The sequence below is a fragment of the Pseudorasbora parva genome, chromosome 7 (assembly GCF_024679245.1).
Source record: "Pseudorasbora parva isolate DD20220531a chromosome 7, ASM2467924v1, whole genome shotgun sequence".
In the NCBI taxonomy this organism is placed as follows: domain Eukaryota; kingdom Metazoa; phylum Chordata; class Actinopteri; order Cypriniformes; family Gobionidae; genus Pseudorasbora; species Pseudorasbora parva.
Genome location: NC_090178.1, coordinates 27,028,349 through 27,056,249, shown reverse-complemented (window position 1 = coordinate 27,056,249; position 27,901 = coordinate 27,028,349). Strand labels below are relative to the sequence as shown.

Here is a 27,901-nt window from a genome sequence, read left to right as displayed (position 1 = left end):
TTCAAAGCGACATGTAAAACAGAATGAAAGACAGAGGCTGTGTGTCAACCGTGTTTTTCTCTACGTTTGCCGCCTGCAGGTGACATGCCACACACACACTTAGAGGGCGTTTATGTAAATCACACACCACCACCATTCGGAGGCCTGTCACCTATCATCATGTCACACACACACACACAGAACACCGCCGTCTTAAATCTGGTGAGCTCCCGCTTCTCATCCCTCCATCCTGGGAGAAATACTGTTCAGTCCAGTGCGGACAGTGACAGACGAGTGCCCAGAATGAGAGTTTAGATGGCAGACAACACGCAGTGACTACCAATTGCGCGCACGTGTGTGTGCGCAGAGAGAGTAGACCTTCATTTTATATCGCAAGGACAGATGACGGCGCATTCAGGTTCAGAGCTTATTATCGCTCGCACTCACACATAATCGGAGTAAATGCTTGGTATGCAGGAAAATGGAGATGTCCAGTGGGTGAATGAGAATCATTCATGACACAGCTGATGTGTGCAGAGAGAGGAATAAAGACTGAGGGGTGGGAACAGATGGAAATGAACAGCTGGAGGGGGTCTGTGGGGAGCGTGGCCGGCGCGTGTTTGCGCGTACAGTAAACATGTTTATTTGCATGCGCAGATGTCTGGAAGTGTGAAACCGTACCTTATTTTTCCACTTTTTTATAGATAGATAGAGACAGTAGAGGAGAAAGGGAAGCTGGGAATAAGAGGGACCTCAATTTAAACCTAGCCCCCCATATGAGCACCAACCATCCCTCCATCTTAAAACACTGCAAAAATGCATTTACAATATCAATAAAAATCTTTCTTGAGCAACAAATCAGCATTTTATAATGATATCTGAAGGATCATGTGAAACTGAAGAATGAGTAATGATGCTGAAAATTCAGCTTTGCCATCACAAGAATAAATTTATTTAAAATATGTTATTTTAAATTGTAATATATAAAATATTGTAAAATTATTAATATATAAATGTTTATACACACATTTTATTTATATATCTCAATATGCAAATCGCAACAGCACGCAATATCTGAATGATTTTAATAGGCTACTTCAACATTTTGAAAAAGTGTACTTTTAGGTCGAAGCTGCGACGCATTTAGCAGAGATTAGACTGGGCACACGACTTTCACTTATGTGACTTGCTTGATGTTAAAAAGATTTATTAAACACAATAACTTGTGAAAAACAACAACTTGAAATCTCCCGCTGTCTGACACACACACACATACCGAAACGTGCACAAATCGCCTTGCTAAAAGCGTGTGATCCCTTCAGTTCAGTTTCGTGTCTGCATTACATTTGCAATTACATTTTTTGTTTGTTTACATTGATGTTAAAATTATACTGTCAGATTTGTGACATTAATTTTTGCTAAAACGCTGCTAGTCACTTTCAGAAGTTAACGATGCAGTTTTTATTTTATTTTTAAGGTCATTTAAATAGATTTTACACACTAATTGCAATATCGTATCTCATATTGAATATCGCATTATTTAACAAGGTATCGCATATCGCATTTTTCTTCAATATCTACAATTTGTATATATGTTTTTACTGTATATTTAACCAAATAAATGCAGCCGTAGTGAACATAAAAAACTTTTCTAAAACATTTTTTTTAAATCTTACTGACTCCAAACCTTTGAACATCGGTGTGTATTTCATAATATTCTACAAAATTTTTTTATCAAGTAAATTTATCTTGTTTTAAGGAAGTTCAAATATTTTCTGACTGGAAAACACGACAAAAATACAGTATGCAAAGTGCAGTATGTCAAAAGACAGAATGTCTGAAGTCTGTTTGCTCAGTATTCATGAAACAGTAGGTGAAGAATCCCCAGATGATTTATCTGCATGATGCATCTGCTGAGATTCTGAAGTGTGCTACCAGTGGACACTTTGCCATCCCATGAGGCCGTAGGAAATCACATCCATCAGATTCACAAAGTTTAACAAAAATGGTAGAGATCTCTGGCTGCTTGTTTCTCAAGTCTAAAGGATTGTTCAACTTTTCTTTAGTTTCTTCTGAAGAACACAAAAGAAGATATTTTGAAGAATGTCATTAACCAAACAGATCACCATTAAATGTCATTATAAAAAAAAAAGAAAGAAAAGAAAATAGAAGAAAAAGAACATGCAGTTCTCAAAATATCGTATTTTATGTTCCTCAAAAGAATGTCAGAGATATAAATTTGGAACAACATGATGGTGAGTTTATGGAAAACATTTTCAGTCACTGATTTCGGCTCCAAAATAATTTCGTCTCAAAACCGGAAATTTCTGTTTTAGCAGAATATTTCCAGAAGGTGCTGCATCCCTAATTTTGACCAGATATTTTTGAATTTGAGCGTGTGTGTTCTTATGATACTATAGACACTTATACACACAGAGGAAAAAGAGCAGTTTTCACAAAACTCCCTTTCACCACACACACATAGACTCACAATTATGAGCTAATGAGGCCTGAGAGAAAGAATGAGGGCCATGTGCAGCTTGAAATGAAGCACAAATCATCATCTATTTGCCTCTTTGTACAAACATGGGCAATACACACAGTTTGAGAGGAGTGACACATGACCAGGAAGAAGGGACTTCCATCCTACAGGCTAAATTATTCATCTGCCACTTACGACCGAGAGAGAGAGACAAGAATAACAACAAGATGCTTTTTGCAAGGACTAAAAGAGAAGCGTTTCACTCAAATAAATCATAGGCTTCTCATTTTCGATTAGGAGTGACACAGTTTGCGCATCGCTACAGTCATTCCTCGTTTTGTTGGACACGTCGAGTCCTAGCACTGCATGTATTCTGGGCTTGTAACAGCCGTCAATCACCGGTGCATGTCACTTAAAATGTCACTGGCCAGGGGTGACCAATCAGATGAGACGAGATTAGGAGACCAACGATTGCTGTTTGTTTGGTGTTCACAAATCCTTAAGATTAGAGGCAACAAAAGCCATCCACACTTGACATACAGACCACACTGAATGTTCAACAAACACAAAGAGCTAAGAGGTAATCTGAAGACTAATCTGGAAGCACTTTGTGTGTGTTTGTGGAAAAACAGGTTTTGCTGTCCTTTCGGGGATGAAATGTCAGAAAATGTCTGCAAAAAGAACTGCAACACTTCCATTTCCTTCAATAATATTGACATTTAAAACAATTGTACAAAATGAACTACATCTAGAAATGAGCTCACGTGAGTTCAAATCACATTCAAAGTAGCTGTTTTGCATCTACAAGTCATCATTTCAACGCGAAGAGCTTCCTTCTTTCAGCGGTCAATGAAAACATTCATAAGTGTTATGTAGAGGATCGCATGACTAGCCCTTGAACTAAATACAGATTGAATCCGATAATTAAACACTCCTGGTTTCCCTTTACTTCTGCTGCCTTGCACACACACACACACAAACACACTTGTCTCCATCTGTGTGTGGTGTGTAATAGGATTCCTGCATTTTCCAGAAGGAGGAACCCCGTTTGGGTAGTCGCTTCTGGGTAAAGTAAAGAGATAGCCATAGCTAAGAGACCGCAGCCAATCACATTATACTAGGCTTCAATCGTGTACAATACGAGCTCACAGCAGGCTCGCATTTACCTCAACAATCCTCGGAAGAGCTGATCAGGGACCTGCTAGGAGGCAGAATGACTTTTGTTTAGCTTTACACACTTGTATTTACTTTTTGTGCTCGGCTTTGTGAATGTAATGATTTGGCTACCCTTTAGAATAACCTTCAACATTCATATTATACAATGCCAGATCAGTACTAAATTGAATATGAGATCAAAACACGGTCGGTGTGCTGCAAATATAATGGTGAGAAGACAAACCTAATTTTCATATGTCCTTGGGGGTGGCACATGGTGACATTTACTGTGTAGTCAGATTGCAAACAAATGAGTCTTAAAGTATTATTTCTAGTAAATCAAAACATACAACGCAACCAGTGCAGCCCCTTTCAAGAATAAATTACTTATTTGGCCCTTTCAATTATTCATCCAAAAAGACCCTCAGACTTTCTAAATTCTATTAGGGCGTTTTCACACCTGAAAGTCTGCACCAAGGTCCGAACTAAAGTTTGTGTTTTGATACATTGTATCCATTTGGTTAGTTTTGGTTTGCTTTCACATTGCAGTTATGCAAGCGCCCTAAAGAACTGCACATGATGCACATGCTGCATCTTAACATCGATTTGTTTGTTAGCAGACGTGCATCTGATGTCAGTTTGTTGTCAATTCAGCGGGTAACTTTGACAATAATGAATAAAAAGATGCATATCATACACTCTAAAAAATGCTGGGTTAAAAACAACCCAAGTTGGGTTGAAAATGCACCAACCCAACAATTGGGTTGTTTTAACCCAATGGTTGAGTTGTTCTTACCCAGCAATTGGGTTGTCTTAAGCAACATTTAACCCAACCACTGGGTTAAAACAACTCAACCATTGGGTTAAAACAACTCAACCATTGGGTTAAAACAACCCAATTGTTGGGTTGGTGCATTTTCAACCCAACTTGGGTTGTTTTTAACACAGCATTTTTTAGAGTGTAGCCAATACTGTTAATATTATGGCATTACTATCTGCAGCACCAACTCTACCCGAGGCAAATTCACCAAATGAACGTCCTCGTTGTGCAAACATTTTATCGGCACTGACAGAAAAAAGGAGGAGAAGACTATAGGTTATACTTTTTTAGCCAAACAGTGTATTTTGTTTTATACTTATGTTTAAATATTATAATGTTATTTTTAAATTTCATCTAGGCTATACTGATTATGAAACGTGCACAGATGTGCAATATATCTCAAAGACATCGGGTCAGAAATGATTTTGACCACTTCATTAAGTTTTGTAGAAAGCTTTGTATAAAGTGTATATTAATTTTAATGAATGTTTCATCATTTGCCTGAATTTAATAAATAAGCTTTAATAAATAATATACCACACAAACCGTGACGGAGCGATCATTTGCGTTGCACATGAACTGGTCTCATAAATAAACCAAAACTCAGCATATAAGCTACTTGTTTCACAGACATGATATATCCATCATTGCATGCGCTGTGAGTTTAATCTGTTTTTTCACTAATCCTACACCAGAACTTCCTGTAAATGGTGTGAAAGTCCGAACTATACAGAAAATGCTTTCACACAAGAAACGAACCGAACCTTTGTTCAGTTTGGTCCGGACCAAAACTGACCTCTTTTCGTCAGACCAAATTTCGTCTGTTTGGTCCGGACCATGGTCCGAGGGAAGTTTCACACCTGCAATTTTGGTTTGTACCAAACTGAAAAGTCCGAAAATCCGGACCAAACAAGGTAGGTGTGAAAGCACCCTTATTGGAGTTTGTAACCGAAGGGCCCTAGGCCCCACCTGCCACAAATAAGTGTTTTTTGCTAGTTTCAGCCCCACCCAGTTATCATTGTCGGATACCTTCATTAATTATTCTTAATGCACGCCTCCGCTTGAAGTGACGAGTGATACACGCTCGCCGTCTGCAGTGCATTAGAACGTTGTTTTCAAGTCGCATCCGTGCTTCATTATAGAAATGTATTGTTTGCATACTGTGGTAAATGCAACAATGTAAAATGGTTTGCCCTTGGTTCGTGCCAAATGAACCGAACTAGAGATGTAAAAGCACCCTTAGACCATATACTCAGTTCAGTAACATAGGGTCTGAAGTGTTCATGAGTTTATGGTTTTGTAAAATTGTCACACATTAAAATGTCTTTACATAAGCTAAATTTATTTTAAGAAAAATGGTCAGTATTACTGAAATAAACCACCAAATGAATCAGAATATAATCTAATCTAATAAGAATGCCAAGTCAAATCAATCGGAAGGATTGTGAATTAGAATCAAGCTGAAATTTTAAACGTTTGTAGCTATTTAAACATGCTTAAGTAACCAGGCACAATGCGATCAATGAGTTCCAAGAAGTCATTCAAGCATTTTATATGTTATGTTTTGCAAATGCTATAAATTCAAGTATTATAACGTATTAGCCATGATTGTTTAGAAAACCGATCACAAATTTAAAGTCCACAGACCCCCTCAGACGCATTCACAGCACGCGTTCTGAACGTACATTCATTACAGCGTCTGTAAACACGGAGAGAGTCCGTAAACACTCGGCTCATAGGAGCTAAATGGCCAGTGTTAGCACAGCACACAGACACAAAACAGCCCATTTCAGGAGAACGAGGGGGGCAGGTAGGGTGAGCCGTGCGTGTGGACAGACAGCACTGCATTTACAAGGTTAGACACATTCCACTGAACACATTAACTAAGCATTTCACTACTTGGGTGTAGCTGTGTTGGGACCAGGTTTAGATGACATCATTTTATAGTGAATAAAATAGGAATTAGCTTAATGACATTTGTACTACACTTAGTCTTTTGACTTGATGGAATTCCTGTGGCTCATGATTATTAAGCATGACTTGGTTCTGAAGTGTCAGTACGATTTGTGCTGTGTTCTTTACACTCAATTTGCTAAATCGAACAATTTACTTGATACCTTCATTTTTGTGTTTTTTCTTTTTGGTGGTACATTTACAAGAAGACAGATTGTTCTTCTACCTGATTTAGTATGGTGATTGGTGTACAGATATATTCTGTCATTGTTCTTGTACGTGTTTTGTAGGTTTTCTCGTACAAATTTTGTAGGTCTGTAGACATGGTCATAGTGTTCCTAATGCAAAAAAACTGAATAATATCAGGTGATAAAAACTATTAGTGATATAGTTATAATAAATGTTTTTAATGCAAGCACAGAGGCAGACTACAATTGGAATATTGACTGAAAGTTCTGCTTGTGTGTGTGTGTGGTAAACTATAAATCTCATTTAGTTTAAACCATTATCAGCATTAAAGATAAATCTTGCTAATTCATAGGAGCAGAGTACAGAAACAGAAATATCCGGATCACAAATCTGTGCTGCTTTCCTGTGAGAGTCAGTGCCACAGAGTGATGGATGGACAAACAGACTAACACACACACACACACACACACATACACACACACACACACACACACGGTTCACTATCTTTGTGTGGACTCTCCAGGCATACACAAAATGTTTCACATAAAACCTTCTGCTTTTTTACATTTAAAAAAAAAAAAAAAAAACTCATACTGTATGATTATAAGCTTGTTTCCTCATGGGGACATGAGTCCCCATCAGCGAGTGTACATTCAGAGACATGAACGCGCCCACTACATGGCAAACAAAATTTATAATGTTGGCACGGAGTGACTTGTCGTGTGGAAAATTGAATGTGAATCCCCTGCCTTTATCAGCATGTGTCATGTCAAAGTCGAAGAATAAAAGAGGAAATCAATCAAGAGATCACTCACTACCTGCATCTGCTGATAGCACACACACAGGATCTAACACCCCCCATTAATTAAACTAGCTCCCTGTAATTACACTGATCTTCAAAGAGGGTGGGTGAGAGAGAGAGAGAGAGAGAGAGAGAGAGAGAGAGAGAGAAAGAGAGAGAAAGAGAGAGAGAGAGAGAGAGAAAGAGAGAGAAAGAGAGAGAGAAAGAATGAACTGGAGGCTGATTAAATGAATACATGCGTACATGTTGTTTACTTCTGGTAGAATCGAACAGAAGTACAATATATATTAAGTAGATCACCAAAGAGCTAAATATGACATGTATGAGAGGGGCTAAAGGAAACACACACACACACACACACAGCATTAAGCTGTTAAATGAGCTGGCTGCCGGCATCTCCTTTTAAAGGATGTGAGGGAGATTAGGCTGAGGCAGCAGAGATTTGCCACCACTTTTGATTAGGAACGGATCATCCTGGATTTTCTTCACATCACACGTACACACTCGCACATCAGAGACGCGGCTAATTACAAACGCACACAGGCTCACACAAATGCCCTCACGCGCTCCAGCAGCGATGTCTAGCTAATTACCTGCTGGAAATGACAGGATCTGCAGGTGAAAGGAGAGACGAGACGAGAAAGAGACCGTTAGAACTTTAACACCTGGGAGAGAGGCGGTGAGAGTTATCACTTTAACAACAAGAAGAGGTAAAACGAGAAAGAGATGAGAATGAGCTAAGAAAAAGACGAGACTTAAAGGGTTACTTCAGCGATTTAGCCTATGGCTTTGTATCAGTAGAAACCCGAGAGTATTCGAACAATCGTGCTCCCCTCTTTCATATCACCCTGAGACGAGAGATGTATGTATTTTATTTCTGAAATATTCGCAAATATTGTCATTTTTTGGCCAGAGGCTAAAGACTAAAGCGTGTAGTAGGAGCTATTTCCACGTTATCAACCCGTCTATGGGGAGTGGGATCGCACTCACAGACCTCGGCTCGGGCAGCTGCAGGCATTCATGTAAACGGAGCGGTGCAAAGCAAAGTGAGTGTTTCAACTTTTAAAATTAATTCCTATCAAAGTTAAGCTTCCAAAGGCACGAACTGAAAACGCTGTGAATGTATGCCGTGGACGCGCTTACCTCAGCTCTAGTGGTCGTAATCTGACTCCTGCTGCGTTTGTGCAGTGACACTGTATCGGCTCACTCACATTATACTGAACTGACACGTTCTGTTTTTAATTGTAGTGTCTGTTCTCTAACTTAACTGATTTTAGAAAAATGAACACGGTGGGCAATTGATCCAGTAATCCAGTAGCAATGTCTTGTCTCTCTGTCCCTTTATAAGTATCTCTGATGCTGAAACACTCATCCATGCATTTGTCACATCACGTCTTGATTACTGCAATGCACTTTTCATTGGCCTACCAGCTAGCTCCATTTCAAAATTACAATATATTCAAAACTCTGCTGCCAGACTACTCACACACACCAAACGTTCTGCTCATATTTCCCCAATTCTGCATGATCTTCACTGGCTTCCTGTGTCTTATCGTATTAAATTCAAAATTCTTCTTCTCACTTTTAAGTCTCTGCACGGCCTTGCTCCCCCTTACCTCTGTAACTTGCTTCTCCCCTTCAACCCTACACGCTCTCTACGATCTGCTGATTCCAACTTTCTCGTTGTCCCTCGGCATCGCCTTGCTTCAATGGGGGGCAGATCATTCAGTGTAATAGCACCCAAATTATGGAACTCTCTACCCCGACCACTCCGTTTTGTTGCCACTATCTCTGATTTCAAATCCATGCTCAAAACACATCTCTTTTCTGAATGTTATAGGTCTTAAAGATGATTTTTTTTTTTTTTTCCTCACTCCGATTTCTGTATTATTATACTTGCACTATCAATTGCCTATTGTTGTTCTGTCTACTCTGTTTGTCACTTGGCTTTATTGTTGTTTGTTTATTGTAAAGTGTCCTTGAGCTCTGGAAAGGCGCTATATAAATAAAACTTATTATTATTATTATTATTGTCTGGGAGTGGCCTCCTAGGGCAGCGAAGTAAGTACATTCTGGGAATTGTAGTCTTTCATCCCCATTAGTGTTGTCAAAAATATCGATATTTCGATATATATCGATACTGGAATATCTGAAACGATACGATTCTCAGTTTTTACAGTATCGATATCAGCTGCGCTCTCCTCTCTGACCGTCAGCGAGTTGACACACACACACCGGCATATTCTCACTCAGCCCGGTTAACCTCTGAGCACGGCAAACGCGCGTTCTGCTGGACTTTTTCCTCATGACAGTGTGTTAGTGTTAGTGTGTGATCGGTCTGAATTTCGCGCGGCATTGCACATAAATTAATTCTACTAATCCCCGCAGATTTCGTGCTCCACATCTGAAGCGCACACACACATAGCCTACCGTAATAAAGCCGCCTCTGACATGATACAAGTGCAAACATTTGCTTCCGTTTCCAGCTTATTATTGGTCAAATACACTCAAAGAATTATCAGCGCACATCTGGAAGAGTATTAACGTAAACGCAGTCGCAAACAGTTCAGGAAGAACGAGTAACAGGATTAGTGTTTAGGATCCGTGCGTCTGTTAGTCTTAAAGGGACAGCAGTCATTTGTTATTCAAACTACAAAAAGACAAACGATCAACTGCTCTTGACTGATCAACTTGTGTAACTTTAATAGTTTCATCTGTACGCTATTGAATTTTTTTACAAAGAACATTATCCAATGTTGTTTTAAATGTAATTACTGTGCATTTTTATTCAGTTTCTTATCTGAATGTTAGAGTTACCTGAAAAAATCAGTTTTCAGTCTATTTAATTTGTATCTTCTATTCTATTGTATTTATTTGTGCTATTGTTTGTAATCTGTTTATTTGTTCTTATTTTATTACTGTTTACTCGTCTTTTTAAATTCAATTTACCATTAGAAACCAAGCTTTCTTGTGCTGTGTGTAAGCTATTGCAACACAATTACCCCATTGTAAAAAATACATTGAGATAGCAAACATTTGTGAGATAATTTTAATAGTAATTGATCAATAATTGTTCAAATCAAACCGATGCCCAACCCTAAGGAACATGCTGGCCACATGAATTTTTAGTAAAAAATAACAATGAATAATAACAAGTTCTGTTGTCATATTAAGCATCTTATCTTATTTATTTATTTATTTTTTTACTGTGGTATCGATTTAGTATCGATATATCGATATTTTAGTCTGATATCGTATCGAAGTCATAATTTTGGTATCGTGACAACACTAATCCCCATGAAAATAAATTTTCACACTTTTCTCAGTCTAGAAGGCACCAAATTCAAAAATAATTTTACATTTCTACGACATTAATGACCCAGTTTAAATACAAAGCTTAACGCTAAATCACTAAAGTAACCCTTTAACATTAACTCCTGAGAAAGGAAAGAAGAGACGGTGTGGAGACAAGAAGAGGAGGAGAAAGATGAGAAGAGAAGACACGTAATGAGATGGAAAGAGACAATCACTTTAACACCTGGGACAGAACAGACGAAACAAGGAAAATAAATAATGAGAAAGATGAGAAGAGAAAGAGATGAGATGGTTTTCGAGAGAAAAGATGAGACTTATCATTAGGACAACATGGTAGATAAGATAAGAGAAGGTAAAGAGACGAGAAGAGACCAGATGAGAAGGAGAATTAGATAAGAAAAGAAGACACGACATAAAACAAGACAACTTGAGACAGAAGAGATTACACCAAAAGCGCATGAGAAGTAATGGTATTAATGAAACCAGAGATAAGATGGACACTACATGAAATATGAGACATGAAGAGACGCAAAATAGATGAGAGAGAGAGAGAGAGAGAGAGACAATTGCTACTGTAGGAAAAAAAAGATTAAATCAATGAATAAGGATTATTTCTTTAATGATTCCGAATCGATTTATATTAAAGGGTTAGTTCACCCAAAGTTCACCGTTTGAATCTTTATCTGAGAAAACAAAAGCAGGAAGAGAAGACAATGCTGAATAAAGTCTTAGTTTTTGTGATTTTTGGACCAAAATGTATTTTTGATGCTTCAAGAGATTTTGATCAACCAACTGATGTCACATATGGACTACTTTGATGATGTTTTTATTAACTTTCTGGACATGGGCAGTATAGTGTGCATACACTTTCATTGAAGGAAGAGAAAAGCCCTCGGACTAAATATAAAATATCTTAAACTTTTATCTGAAGATGAACGGAGGTCTTCCGGGTGTGGAGCGACATAAGGGTGAGTCATTAATGACATAAATTTCATTTCTGGGTGAACTGACCCTTTAATGGCTACATAGGCAGAAACTGTGCGTTCTCATGTCAACCTTGAGTTAACCATGCAGTTAGTACTGCATCCTTTCATATATCCTAGAGTATTTAGTTTTATCATATTTATAAAAGACTTATTTTCGATAAGAGATTCTTTCCGAAACCATCGGAACTCATGCAGGGGGGCAGTTGGCTAGAGCTAAAGAGTCACAAACACGCACGCACGCACGCACGCACGCACGCACGCAGTATTATCTCTAAATAACTTTTGATTCACTTTACGTGTGTGTTGTTTATATTATATGTACTTACGCGCCGATTGCCAACATAACACAGGCATTTAATGCAGTTTCACTCAGTGCCTGTGGTTTCATAAAAATGCAAACAAACACACACACACACACACACACACGCACAACTCCGTTGCTGCTCTGCAATAACTAACTGCATCCACGGTTTCCTTAACGCTGGGTTATTTGGGAAGCTGAACAAGGTTATCTTTCCCTCACAATCATAAACACACTTCTTTAAATGCTGTCATACGTCCAACTCTTTTTTTTTTTTTTTAGCATAAAAATCCAACTCTTTATCAGAGTAAATAAGTCAGAATGCATGAAATAGCAGTAGACCCCCCCTTTAACTAGTTTACGCCAATCGAGATGGACAATGTAAGAGAAAAGACATCTGCTTCTCCTCAATCACACACAGCAACTAATACATTCCAGAGCAGATCAGTGAAGGACCTCTGCTTATCATGAATGATCAGCCAAGAAGATCCGGACACAAGCAGTCGCAAAAAAACGGGCCGTAAACCCATCACCCTGTTATTTCCAGGGATAAGAAGGGGTGGAACAGGAGGAGGGAGAGGAGGGAAAAAAATGAGAGCGCGCAGAGAAATGCAACAGCTGTTTCCCATCACATCTGCACAGAGACAGCCATCAGCTCACAGACACTGCCCTGCGGAGGAGAGAGACAGACACAGGGTGGTGTGTGTGAGTGTGTGTGTGGATGGTCACGGTGGGGGTGAACGGTAGATGAAATATGGCGGGGGGGATAAAGCGAGAGTTGGAGTTGAGCTCAGTCGCTGAAGTAACCTGCTCTGCATTCCCCTTGAGTGAGTCTTTCACTCCCTCAGACAGCTGAAGTTCCTCTCGCTCGCGCTCTCGCTCCCTTTTTCTGACACTCGGAACAAGAAGGGCCTGTGTGAGTTCAAAGATGAAGGAACCCAAAGGAAAGTGCGCGAGTGTGTGAGTGTGTGTGTGCAAATGTCCTCATCAGACCCTGCTACACCGTCAAGGCACGGCAGCCGCAGCAGCAGCAAGGAGAAATAGGACACATCCATCTGAGGCCGCGTGTCGGAGAAACGGCACCCCGCATGAGCAGCAGGGCTGTTCTTACATTCATTTGGGGACAAAAAATTAAACTAACATCTGTACATGAAGCAAATGCAATGATAAACGGCGGACTGGGTGCACACAAAACGCAAATTGCTGCCACGCGGTGCAGCTTGTATTTCAATGAGTCATAAAGATTAGGAAAATCTACTTTGCCAAAACCAACACACACACACACACACACAAACATCTTATTGGGTATGAGGTCATCTGGTGGATTTTTTTGGGGGGGGGGGTTAACACCATTTCCATGGCAACAGATAAATTACCCCACCCCCTTACCACCACCACCACTGCACCCCTCAGAGTTTGCGTCTCCGGTAACCGCTGGGGATGGAGACACACACACGGTTAGCAGTAGGTTAATCTCATCCCAGGTCACTAGAGAGCAAATGGCTGAAAGATAATAATGAATCAAACTGAGAGGAGATGAATCAGACTGGAGGTCTCGTGTTGAAAAACACACTAGAATACATACAAACACACACAAATCTGGCTCTGAATCTCCCTCTCTCACTGCTTTCAAAGCATTTGTTGACTGATAATGCCAGCTTAAATATACAAACGCTGCGTTGTTTGCTTTGCTTTCAGCCTGTCCTGATTGATCTCTCAACTGCGGAGGACTAAAATATTTACTTGCTAGTTCAAAGAGTCATTTTTTACCGCGTCTCTGATCTAAACTCATTTACTCACATGCATGTTTACTCACCAACTTAAACAGGGCAAAATTAAAGCCAATTAGTTTTACTAACTTCAACCCAAAATATAACAATAACAGAAAACTATTTGCTTTGCAAACAACTTTGTTCATTAACTCCCGGTGACATTTCTCATGCATTTTGTTTACCGAACGCGTGCGCACACGTCTGGTTCGCCATCTTTGTGGGGACTGTCCATAGACGTAATGGTTTCCAGAAACCGTATATACTATCCCCTTACACTAACCGTAGCCCTTAACTTACCCATCACAAAACTTTCTACATTTTTACATTTACAAAAAACGTATTCTGTATGATTTAGAAGCTTGTTTCCTCATGGGGACCCCAATTTAGGTCCCCATGAGTCTGTGTGCTTTCAGGTTGTAGTCCACACCGAGATAGAAAAACATGAACACACACACACACACACACACACACACACACACACACACACACACACACACACACACACACACACCACCAGCCTCTGTGGACTATTTAACCCTGTCTAACTCCATTAGAGTGCACCAGGTGTAAGGTTATGCTCACGCTGTCGTTCTTCTTCTTTCCATCTGTTCTCATCTCTTATCATCCATCTCTTTCTGCAGTCCACCTTTCCATGCTCTAATTAATTTATTCATACATACATGCACTGAATCCTGGGAGATAACCGCTATCAGCAAGATTAGCATTAACACTAATTTAAGCTCCGCTTTAAAAAGTAAAACAATTTATATAATTACAAATACGCATCAAAGTCGACAGGAATTGGAAATTGTCTTTCGAAACCCATTTAACTTCCATAATGTGATGCATTTTAGAGTGAAATGGGATATTTAATGAGTAAAAAGGAGTTTGATTTTATCATACCAGATTTGCTACATACCGGGCTCTGATGAATTATTCAAAATAAGACCAGGAAAGTGCATTAAGACAAAAATAAGATTCATTTCAATTTCACATCGACTTTAAATAACGCCTACATTCTTCTACTGATAGCTAGAAACTACTTCAACTCTGAAAGCTCTGTCGGGGACCATCCGAGCACAAAGGCTTTCAGTTTTGCCGTTTTGAGTTCTCATCAAAGCGAAGGACTGAACGAGGGGATCTCAGAGAAATGCAGAATGCTAAAGAGGGGAGATTCTTTTCATCTGCTCTTTTGGCTTATCAGGAATGACATCAAGTAAAATCTCTCACACAAGGTAAAAAAAAAAAAATCATAACCACGCAGCTCAACAAACAAATCCATCTCAAATGCTAAAAATCCACCAGAAAACGTGTTTGCATAGCCTCTGCGCGAGAGCTGCTTGTTTGTCATCCACACTTCCACTGAATGTTAAAATATCAATCTTTCTCTCTCTGTCCCTGACACCTCTCTTTCTCCATCAGCCATCGCTTCATTCACCCACCCATGTATTCATCCCTCTCTCCCTCGACATCTAAATAAATAAACACTGAGAAGGGAGCGAGGGAGACCAGGAGAGAAAAACTAGGACACTACAACCTGGGACCCATAGACCTCCCCCACACAGAGAGAGACTGACAGACAGGAAGGAGTGGTATACCGGCACATATTTAGGTAAAGGAAGGAAGGAAGACATGAGGGAAAAAGGAAGAGAAGGGTATAGATGTTCAGGAAAGATAAACCAGGCAGTGAAGGGTGGTCAATGGCACTACAAATGTTAGCATTCCTGTAGCTCAAAAACTAGTGCTAGCAACACAATGTCATGTGTTCGATTCCCAGGGAATGCATGAACTGATAATATTCATCATTGGATAAAAGCATCTGTTGACTATGTAACAATAAATGTTATTAATAATCCAAATCAGATAAATCTTTCCAGGGGGAGACAGAGGGATGAAGACAAGGCTGAGCAGAGATTTCTGCCCTTTAAAGCTGAATCTGCCTAATCAAAATGCTCTGGTGCTAATCACTTCGAGTCGATTTTACATTCCTTTGCTCGCCGCTCCGCCTGGGGCTTTTTTCCTGTTCTTTTCTTTTTTGTTCTCTCACAGACCCGTGTTGCCCTGAGGGCTTGGTTATGGCACAGAAGAATGGCTCACAAACTGAAAACAAATTTACATCACACTTATATCATAATAGTCTACTTATCCATATTTTATATAGTAGCAGATGTTAAGCTTGCGTGCACATACAAAGCTGCATGAAAATACAAAACAACCATGCACACAAGAGATCAGGAAATTTCATATGAAAGTTACAACTGATGCCTTCCTAACTCTGAAGGTCATCTCATATCAAGGTGTTTAGCACACCCTATTCATTGACCAAGTCAGCGTTCATGGATCAGTTTATTTTTCAAAGGAATATTTCCTTAGCAAACTAAATTAATATATATATTTTGTTTAAATTAAGCAATTTTTCTTGGTGAGGATGAATCATGATGATGTGGCATGTACCCTTCACTAATAGCCTTCACTAATTGAGGGATTGAGCTGCTCAGTTTAATTTAGATTGACCCTAAATAGCATTCTTTTCCTGCAGTGCCCTTCGAGGGCACACAAATTCCATTTGGAATTCACCCAGTGTCAGCGCTTTTATTCCCCATCACGCTTTGCTTCTTGGGGAGCACAGAGGGCCATAAAAAGGAGAGTCAGGGTGAGAACTATCCATTCACCCCTAAAAAGAGCGCGAGGAACATTTTCTCCTCTCTTCATTCTTCCGTCCTCTAGAGAGCAGAGGAAGAGAAGGGTGGATCCTCCGACGCTGCCATATCACTTACCTGTATGAATGGACACGGCTGAGAGAACAATGAGGGGCTTTCTTTAGTCCGCCCGCCCCACACACACACACACACACACACACACACACACACACACACACACTTGTTTGAAAGGCAGTGTGATTCAAGAAGAGGTAGAGAACAAACACAATGGCTCCTCTGTCCCTCTATGTTTGGTCACAATTTCATGTTCCCTTTACTCACTGATGAACTGAGCTGCGACTGACAGGTACTATATGTTAATGAATAATTATATGTAATTTAGAGAGGAATTCAATACAAACAATACAATAATGCATTATAATGAATCTACCATCTTTAGCAACTGAACTCTACTAGTGTATAGTGTGGCGTAAGCTCGCAGTGGTGATTTTGAATCATCTTTTGACTCTTCACATACACCAGATGCTTTAATCCAAAACAACTTAAAAATGAGGAACATTATCAGCCAAACTATAATTCATAATTATTCGTTCATCAGTAGGTGGTGGTGGTCACTTTAAATATGTATTCATAAAACAGACATTACTGAATGTACATTTCCATGTGCCGCATCTAACAATAGCTTAAAGTAAATCTAGCAAATGCGTCACCTGCTCAGAATCTATTGTTTGTGTCACATGTGTCGGTGAATTCTCTCACTGATTCTTACAAGTATTTTGACATTTAACTGAATCACCAAATGGTGTTCTCTGCCATCTCCACGTGTGGGTTTTTCTCTTTCAACAATGGAGAATGAGCTGTTTCACTGATTTAACCTTCATGAACCAAAAAAGAGAGACTACTGGGAGAAGGAAAGAGTGGCCAGACCCAATTTTAAGAGAAAGAGTGTGATTGGGAGCAGAAAAGGACTCATTTTAGAGGAGAAAGGAAAGGGCATAAGACATGACTGCATCCAAATATTAGAGACCAATAGACTGGTTGCATTTGAAAGAAAGAATGATTTTACATGAAAGGTAAATCAGGAACGGGAATCATGCCTGGGTTCTCCTGTCATAATAATAACTGCAAACACAGCACAGAAACACAGTATTCTGACCTGTCCTGGTTTTACAAAGCTAACTGGATTAAACAACATCCAGAAAAAGTCCATAACAGAGAAAAAGAAGCAGCAGAACAACGAAGCCGAGGAAGAGAAACAAGGAAGAAAGAAAAAGACATGACTAGAGGAATAATGAGTCAGAGAGAGAGGGGGAAGAAGGTTGCTGGAGAGTGACAGACTGAACATCCCAGCAGTCGGATAGACCCGTTAAGTGGACTGAATCCTCAAGATGGAAGAAGTGAGAAACAAGGGATAAAGAGGAAAAGGGAGACTGGTGGGAGGATGGACTGCTCATTTGTTCAATGGCTGACAGGAGCAAAAGAATGAGACAAAAGAAAAGATCACAGAGGGAAGTCTGGAGAAACACAATGAGGATCAGAGGTCAGAAGAAAACGAGAAGAATACAAAGATGACTGTTCGGCAAACATACCTAACTAAATGTTAATTGTATATTTGTATGTTGTTTGTTAAAATTAGGCTTTAAGGAAAGGTCCAACGAAAACGGATCATTCTGTGATGTTCTAAACATCCATGACTTTCTACAGACCATTTAACTCTTGAACGGCATACACTCAAATTTCTAGGTTTCCATATTTCCACTGTTATATGCAAGGGGTGCTATGACACTTCTTTTAAAGGACTACAGAATCTCCTGACTAAACATGTGAAGAAGCTACAGAAACAAGTGATATCATATGTAATATGTATGTAAAGTAACGCAATCATCAACATTAAACAGCATATAAATCAAAACGCCTAATGTTACTGAATAGAAAAGTCGACTCAGGGCGAGCTATAGGACTGTGAAGCTTTGGGAGTGTTGATGGACTTGTTTTACGACCTGTGTTTTGACATTTCTCTGAATTCAATCTGGATGTAGTCTATGATTAAAATGGTACTCTCTCAACTTTTTGCTCAAAAGTGATGATAAAAAAGAATGCATGAATAAAAGCTAGAATAAAACTATTTTTTTGCTTAAAAGCACAGAGTATGTTCTGTCTTTTGATATATTCTATGTTCAGATATTCATACAACTAGTTATTGGGGACTATGAAATGTCAAAAACATTGGCGGAGAAAGAGTTAAATTCACCCTCCATAATGAGGTTACCATTTACATCTGATATCATCTGTAAACTCGACCAAGACGACTAACGCATTTGTATTGCATTCCAAAGAGCTGTTATCAGACCCACAGTGGAAAATGAAACCATATCTGTACCTGCGGGGTCGGATCAACAAAGAATGAAACGGTTAAAAGGTTCAGTGTGTAGTTTTTACGAGGATCTATTGACAGAAATGCAATATAATATACAACATTGTTTTCAGTGGAGTATAAAGAACTTACATAATGAACCGTTATGTTGTATTACCTTAGAATGAGCAATTTTTATCTACATACACTGCGGTTCCCAGTGAAGTCACCATTTTGTGCCATCATCTTTCTAGAGTAGCCCTAAACGGACCAACAGTTCTACGGAGCGCTAGCTACTCTCTGCTGTTTCAGACGACGACATTTTCATCCTGTGTCGGCCACCGGTGCCTCTCTATGTGCTCCGAAAGGGAGAGGGAATGCAGTTCACAACCTCACAACTAGATGCCGCTAAAAATAGCACACTGCACCTTTTAAAGGGATAGTTCACTTTAAAATGAAAATTCTGTCATCCTTTACTCACCCTCAAGTTGTTTCAAACCTGTATGGATTTCTTTCTTCAGCTGAACACAAGGGAAGATATTTTAAAGAACGTCAGTAACCAAACAGTTAAAGCTGCTGTCCGTAACTTTTTTTGTGTTCAAGATTTACATTGTATAATGAGAATGTACAACATGAATCCATTTTCCAAACAGTGTTTTTGTCTTACCCTGAATCATTATGGTACACTTATAATAAGTATTTATATTGGGACTATTTCAAGCCAGACTGGTAGGTACCGCTGCGGAGGAGCACAGTCCCTGCGTGACCCGCCATAGACATAAACAGAGAGAAGTAGTTCCGGCTGAAAAGTTCTTTCGCAAGATGCATGCAGTTCTATTTATTAACCACTAGAGTGCAAAAAGTTACGGACTGCAGCTTTAACTTAACATTGACTTCCATAGTAGGAAAAAACTAAATAATATGGAAGTCAATGGTTCCAGTTTACTGATTGGTTACTGACATTCTTCAAAATATCTTCCCTTGCGTTACGCTGAAGAAAGAAATGCATACAGGTTTGAAACAACTTGAGGGTGAGTAAAGGATGACAGAATTTTAAAGTGAACTATCCCTTTAAGCAATGGTTTGCATTGCCTGACAGTGGAAACGTGGCAATAGTTTTGGATGAACTATTCCTTTAAATTCCAAACTTCCTAAGAGTCACCTAGACAATCTCCATTTCTCCTTGGGAGAGCAATCTCAGGAGAACTTAATTTGGGTGATTCACACACTCTTTCGTTATTCTACAGTATTTCTTCAAATACGCTGACCTTATAAAATACTACAGAGAACATACACTAGTATTCACCAAATGTACCCAACAGAACTCACAGGGGACGGGCAAAATTATCTTAAAGGTCACTGCTGTTTTTCTCTGACAGCTCGCTACATTGGGCATGCTAATGACATTAGCGTTCTCTGAGGAGCGCTGTGCTGCTCACACTTACAGGAATAAGATAATTCAGCTCGCTGTGACTGTGCTGTAGTTACTGTATCTGGTCTAAAATGAGACGGCACAAAAAAAAAGGAAGGCCATTTCTGGTTGGAAAGGTTCCAATCCGGTTTCCATCATGACACGGACTGGCACGACATTCTGCGGACCAGGTGCAAGCCGCTCAGGAAGAGGAGGAGAGGAAAAGAGAGTGAAAGACAAGGGCAAACAGGCGCTAACGTCGTCGCCAACTACAACTGAGTGCAGGGATTAAGAGTGTGAAAAGGATGTGAAAGCGAAAAAAGGGTGGTGGGAATATAAGAGAAAGCAGAGAGTAAATAAAAAAAAGAGAATACAAGTCATCACATCAGATGTCCTCTGGAAACGAGGGACTATAATTCACAGCGATGTCAGTCCGACAGGGCAGAGGCTTAACGTCTTCAATAAGCCGTGTCGACTCGCAAGGGCATCGCTGGCCTTGCTAATCGATGCAGGATCAATGGAGCAAAGCCTCGCTTCCTTGTCTGCCTCTGGCTAGCCGTCTCCAGATGGATACGCAAAGGACAGCGAGAAAAAAGGGAGGGGGGCAAAGGAAGGACAATCTTTTAAACAGCATCACAGACACTTCATAAAAGAGTGAGAGAGAAGCCGAAGCTAATAAGAGGAAGATTGTCTCCTGCATGATTTGTGAGTGATGGCTACCGAAGGTCACATGGTTCGTCACAGACAGCGGTTTTTAATTTTCCCTCCTGTGGAGCATAACAATGATACAATTAATAGCTAAAAGATCGTTCACACTAAGGATGATAACTATAACGATAAAGTTAACAATTGTCCTAAGTGTATGAGAATAGGGTCCACTTAAGAGGAATAATAATATGTTGTTATTCCACTTAATAGTTATAACAATAAGTTGGGATCACTTTTAGAATGATTTTTGCCTCAAAACACTGAACAATAAAAATAGTCAGAATCCATCAGATTATAAAAAGCTTGAGCGTTTAAAGCGGTAGACCCAGGTTGCGCTTTAAATAAGCAGAACGTTATTATTTTTAGGTTTCTCGTTCTTTATGTGAACTACAATGCGTCTAAAATGTTAATAAATGGAGCATGTAGGAGCATTACTATATAATATAGTTAATGCAATTCTTCAAGTATAGCTACATAAGCGTTCAAGTCTCGCCTATGTCGATATTTTGAGGCACCGCTCCCCAGCCAGACACGCCCTTTCATGTAACCTCGCCTCTCCACGATACGCTCTGCCCAGTGTGCGAGGGCGCTCGCAGTGAGGAGTCCTGAAACCACCGGCATGCTAAATTCATGAGACAGCACGAGTGTGCTTTTAAAAAATCCTCAGGAATCAAAAACACTTTCACCCCCCCTCGTCCCTCCCTCAGTAAACCTCTTAGGACATACACGCTTATTCCACTAAAAGAAAAGAAGCCTTTCAGTTACTAAAAGTATCTGATGTTTCTGCCTCAAATGATAAAGGATTTGCATCTGTTAAAAACACTCAATAGGCATCTCATTTCAACTTAAGAGGGGGAAAAGAAGAAAGTTTATGATATTATTAACAATTTCAACTCATCCCAAATTTAGAGAGGGCACATCCCTCTGCCCCCCATCCCAAGCTCTCAATTTGATTCAATTCTGATTTGTTATAGATTCATTTGGGTATGTTGCCGTTGTAAATTGTAATGTCCATTTTATGCACATACACGCTAAAAATTATACAGAGAAGTCTGACTCAATCTATTCATTAAAATGAAAAGTATAAAAGTGCTTTTTGTCATTTTTGGCCTGCTTTGGTTGCAGAATAGAGCAGCTTGGACATTCTGCTAAATATATACATTTATATTTTATGGAAAATGAAAGTCAATGTGGAACATGAGAGTGAAATGACGACAAATGTGATTTCTGGTTGAACTAATCCACTTATTTAAAATCCGTTTCTATCAAGTTCATGACTAACCTAAGCTCAGTGAATATGGAGCTAACAAATCAGACAGAAGAGCATCTTTAAAAAACCTTCAGGGTTGCAATGTTAATCATAAAGCAAAATGGATGGCATTCTGTCTAGAGGGGCCGGACGCTCATGTCCTATTCCTTTTAATGCCATTTGGCTTCTTTTTTAAAGAGCGCAGATCTGTGGTCATTTTCCCTGCGAGTAGACATGACCTACTACAGCAATGTGGCAACTCTCAAAATTTCTATATCAATCTGGCAACCACGTATAACTATTCAGAGCAACTGGCTACTGGCCCCTGGAGGGTCACTGATCTCCCAGCATGCAATAGGGCAAGGGGGTAAACTCAGCCAGCATGGGGTGTGATAACATGCTGCCTTATGTTTGTGTGTCACTCGCTAAATTAGGTTTTATCTGGATTCTTAGATGCATGAAAACAGGAAATGTTTCTCCACAAGATCACATGACATTTGAAGTAAATGGTAAACCACAGCAGTGGCAGAACCCCGCGTTCTCATTCCTTAGTGCCACTTGTTTCAGTTCGCACCATCTTGTCAAAGCCACAATGGTTGGTTGGCTTTCCATCACCAGACGAAAGACTAAAATATGAGGACCAATTAACTGGACATATCAACCGCATGAATCTCTAATACCGTAAAAGCATTCTGAGATCTGACATCTGCTGAAGCAGTGAGAGCGGAGTGAGAGAAAGAAAGTGACAAGAATAGAGCGAGGCAGTCAGAAAAGAAATGCTTGAAAGAGCCTTGTCCTCTAAGTGCTTCGAGGACCAGGCGAGATTCATTTTAGCTCCACTTCTGAACAAAGAAAAAGCGATCCTGAAAATAACCCTGACTACAAAAGTTACTTATATTATATTTCAGCCGTCAATCATAAGTCAGACTCCGTTGTGTTCCATGAATATCGTACAAAGCTTGGTGGGAAAACATCCAGTGCCCGTATTAGTGCAGGTTGAAGTTAATTACAAGGTCAGTCATTGATTTCAGCAGACTTCATTCCCAGAGCTGCATGTCAAACACAGACTTGCGACAAGTGTTAAAAGCTTTGGTTTCCATCCCCAAACCCTCCATCCCCAAATCCCCCTACACTCATCCAGCCTTATCTCTACAAGCAACCAGAAAGAGAGAATCACAATCACTGATGGCTTCCTTCACCCGCACACACAGCATTTTAACTTCTGGACAACCACGTTGAGAGGAAAACCCCATTATATTCACTCATTAAGAGCCTGTTTACTTCTGGTCTTTTCATGTATTTTTACTGAACGCATAGCAATCTAATTTGTTTAAACGGTTTTATTTAAACTAAACGAATATAAATGCGATCTTTAATTCCCCCGCTAAATGCTAATGCTATAGTGGCTCAAGTCGGCGAAAACAATAGATATGCGCTTCATTTTATTTACCATCGGATAATTTCAAGATCAAAGACTACAATAGAAGAAGAACGTTCATTAAGGGCGTGTTCACACTTGATATGCTTGGTTCAATTAAAACAAACCCTGGTGCGATTGCTCTGTTAGTGCGGTTCATTTGAATATTACTGCGAATGCTCTCACCCGGACCCTGGTGCGCACCAAACAAGCGGATCGAGTTGAAAAGATCCCTCTAAAAAGATGGGCCTCGGTCCGCTTCAAAAAACTCTGGTGCGGTTCCGATACATGAACGCAACATGGACCAAAGACATGTAAATGAGCTAAAAAAAAAAAAAAGAACAGAATGCTTAAGCATACCTGTTTTCTCTTGTCACGGTCGTGATGTATCCATCACAGTTCAGTACAGGCATCAGATCCTTTGTGTGTGACGGAGGGATCCATGCCGCTGTTTTGACTCATTTACACATTTTAAAAATCTCTTCACGAGTTCTCAGCTGCTCAAAATAGCATCATATTCAATTCACATTTATTTTTATAGCGCTTTTCACAATACATAGTTCCAAAGCAGCTTCATGGAAAATGCATGCGCCTACATTACAATTTAAAGCAGTTTGTTATCCAAGGACACTGTGTCCAAGTTATGTATTTCAGAAATGTACATACAAAGCACACGGTTAGCTAACAATGCATTATTAATCAATATAAAAATTAATTAAGGCACAGACAACGGGCTATGAAATAAGAATACATGTTGTTAACAATGATTAGGTTATATAGAAATCATATGTAGCGATGCACATACAACAAACACATTTAGCCCAGCACACATTGTTTTGGACGATCGGTAAATTCCGTCTCAAAATAGCCAATATGTCATAAAAGCAGACCAATCAGGTTGTGAACGTATCCCTATCCCCTTAGGTTCAGAGATAAAAACGCAAATCTGAATGCAAGCAGACCAGGACTAAATGTTTGGAGTTTTTTGTTCCAAACCAAATGAAGGAACCAAACTACAACTATGTGAACACACACTAAATCTCACTACTTTATTTCTTTTTTTTTTTTTTTTTACTTTTAAAGCCATCCATTAAGAACTATTAACATTCATGGAACCTTTTCACAACACAAAATATTTTTATATAGAAAAGATATGGTTCTTTAGATTATTAAAATGTTCTTCACATTTAAGAAAGAAAAAAAAAGGTTATTTTAAGAATTGTGAAAATCCCCCTTTGAGATCTTTATTTTAAAGAGTGTACGGAGTCTGACTGATGACCTTGTGAAAGAGTTTTTGCAGGAATGAAGTATTTTAATAAATAAATGTTCTTTCTTTACAAAGTCTTTCAGTTCTGTCTACTGATACACCTCCTCCCACGTTCTTTCACTGGCTCAGACGCTAATAAACAGCGTGGCCTTGAGGTCAGGGTGAGGTGGGGGGGTGGGGGGTGGGGATTTGAATACACCAATGACAAGCATCGCTCAAACAAAAGCAAGCGGATAATTACGGCAAGGGACACAAAAAGAGAGGAAGGGAGGGAAAGAAACGGGAGAAGATGGCAGCAGAAAAATCAGTTTCTTCCTTCCGAATCGGTTTAAATTTAGTTTGAATGCTCCCGGGGTTCTGGAAACGGCAGACAATGGAGGACCTCTCCTCTGTTTACTCAACACTTCTTCACTGTTTAACCCGCTTGAGCTAGCGCTGTCCCAATCGCTGTGCGCGCTTGTTAGTACTCACACAGTTTAGAATAAGGTCATCTTGGCCTCCGCCTCCATCATCACAGCGGCCTAACATTTTCCCCAACCACCTCCTCCTCCTCTCATTCAAACAAACACACACACACACACACACACACACACACACACACACACACACACACACACACACACACACACACACACACCACTTGATGCATTCAGCCAGAGACGCCGCTACAGTAGCCCCCCTAACCCTGGCTTTCAATGAAAACACAGCGTGTCCATGGCAACGGGTTCAAGCATTTTTTGACCTGTGTTCACTAGGAGGGTATTATAACACAATCAGTAGCTGCTATTGTGCAGATCTCTGCTCCCTGTAGCCTACATTTCGGTCTGGAACTAGAAAGATGAACTGGCTTAAGTTTTATAATCATAAAACTAGTTAAACCCACTTCCTGCCATTATAGCTCTTAAATTTAAAAAGCAATAATAAGTTTATTAAAATAAAGCTCTTTATTGGTGTGCTTGAAGTTGGTCTGATTGTTTTTTTTTTAAAGCACGCAATGAAAATGAGTCTACAGGGGCCATTGAGTCGAGCGTACAAAACAATGCTTTGACCCTTAAAATATTTTGCAACTGCTGTGTATAAAGGCAAAAAGCTCCCAGGACACTGAACTAAACGGATGCGAATGGGAAAGGAAAAAAAGAAAACACAAGGCCTGTGTATACTGTTCACTTAAGCGAGGCAATCATGACCCCTTCTTCCGCTGCTCTGTTCATAAATAAAACAAATCCTTTGTTTCGTTATTCTAGTTTTCCTCGTGAAGTGCAGCCGATGTACTGTGAAATGGGCCCAGGCAGAAGAGGTCCAGACCATGAATAAGTTAAAGGAGTAAATTGTTTTTGTTTTTTTGAATCCTGTGATGTCACAAAGCTATGACACATATCCTCTTAATACATAATGTATTTTCCTATATAATACAAATGTGCCATACTATTCGTGCCTTTTATTGTACAATTTCGACATTTAAACTGTCTAAGATCTTTTAGAGCATGTACGCTCGGTTAGAGGCACTCAAGCAACAGTTTTTCCTGACACACACACCAGCTCAGCTCGCTCGCTGTCAGGTGTTGTGCACCTGCGGACCGTAACACGGCCACTGAATAATTAAACTGCAAAGACACTGAGGAGCTGCTGAATATACGATCAAAAGGAGCTAAAGTGCACGAGGTGAGGCGTGCAAAGAAATATGACGAAACAAAAGGCGGTGACGTCAGCTTATAAAATAAACAGCTCTGCGACAGGTAAACAGTTTTAATATTCCTGATAATTAAAATACCATTGGTCTATGGACAGGATTTCAACATTGTTTCAATATTAAAACAGGGTGCAAAATGATGTTGAATCAACATCAGATTTCGACGTTGATTCAATTACTTAATCGTGACAACACAATAGTTTTAAGTTTGCTATCTGGGTTCATATTGATTTTCGCTCAAACAAAATAATTCAACAACATGATGCGTCTTTAAAGTGATTTTTTATAGTTTTAAAAGATAAGACTAAAATAATACTAAATTGAAACCAACGTTAAATATATACGTGCATAATATCTGAATCACCCTGTTGCGTGTGGATTGATTTGCATGTCCTTTCAGCTGGAAATAATATGACATGACGCGAAGGGGGTTAAGACTCAAGGAGGAACAGAAAGCAATGTGGCGAGATAAAGAAAGAGAGCACTGAAGGACGAGAGGACGACTGGAAAATGTCCATATAGTTTCGCAAACAAACACACCTGTAAACACGTATGAGGAAAAAAAGCAGTTCCCAAGGCCACACCTAGAGAAACATGGCGCTTATCGAAACCAAAGTCATATACAATCTCCTGGGAACGAAACTAAATGATTAGCCAAAACGGTAAAGTTATTTTCCCTCATACTGCAAAACACTGGCCTAGTTAATACATTTATTTTAAGATGAACAATATATGTAACGTTAGTCAAGAGTTCAGTGAAAGCATCGCGCGCACGATTAAGATAATATTTATATGAAACCCGACTAGCGCTTTGATTGAATCTATCCATTTGAATGAAAGTGAAAGATTCCCTTTACTGTTTATATAAAGATCATATAAATTAAGATATCTTACCTTGAATAAATAGGAAAACGAGTGCGCTTAAAAGTCCTGACATGTTCATCGGAGGGAAAGGGTGGACAGTCCACCTTTTAAATAATGATCTGTTCTCCGCTTGAACTCGGCACCGAATCGCGTAAAGACAACCGAGACAGTCAGATGGAGGTAGAAACTGTTATGGTTCCTCTAGTTTCTTTCAATGATCGAGCAGAGAAACTTAATGTTAAGGTGCGTCGCCGTAGCCTACTCAGCGCGTCCCTTTTGAGTTGGTTTACAATCTATAGCGTCCGAGTTTCCTTTTAACTCTTGTGAACAGCTTGTCCTCCGAAACTGCGGCTCGGCGTCCGGCGGCCAGGTAAGAAGCGTCCTACAGGTGAATAAATATCCGGTAAGTGAGTTCGACTCAGACGGTGGAGTCTCAAACCTGTCGCCCTGGGATCGTACTCTGTTGAAACTCTATCAGGAGCGCGGAGCTCATTGGACAAAGTCGTGTGATGTCATGCCGCACGTCAC

The 27,901-nt window shown here is 39.7% G+C and overlaps 1 protein-coding gene across 2 annotated transcripts in view; it reads right to left on the bottom strand.

The window, feature by feature from the left end:
• Positions 1-27,851, bottom strand: part of si:ch73-22o12.1 (nectin-2) — a 90,783-nt gene extending 62,932 nt beyond the window's left edge. Inside the window, exon 1 of one of the 2 annotated variants that reach the window (XM_067448865.1) lies at positions 27,404-27,851. In XM_067448865.1, the coding sequence (XP_067304966.1) occupies positions 27,404-27,452 (49 nt within the window). In that variant the 5' untranslated portion in view covers positions 27,453-27,851. The remainder of the gene's footprint in view (positions 1-27,403) is intronic. The other variant, XM_067448864.1, reaches the window with a different exon arrangement.
• Positions 27,852-27,901: the final 50 nt, after the last annotated feature.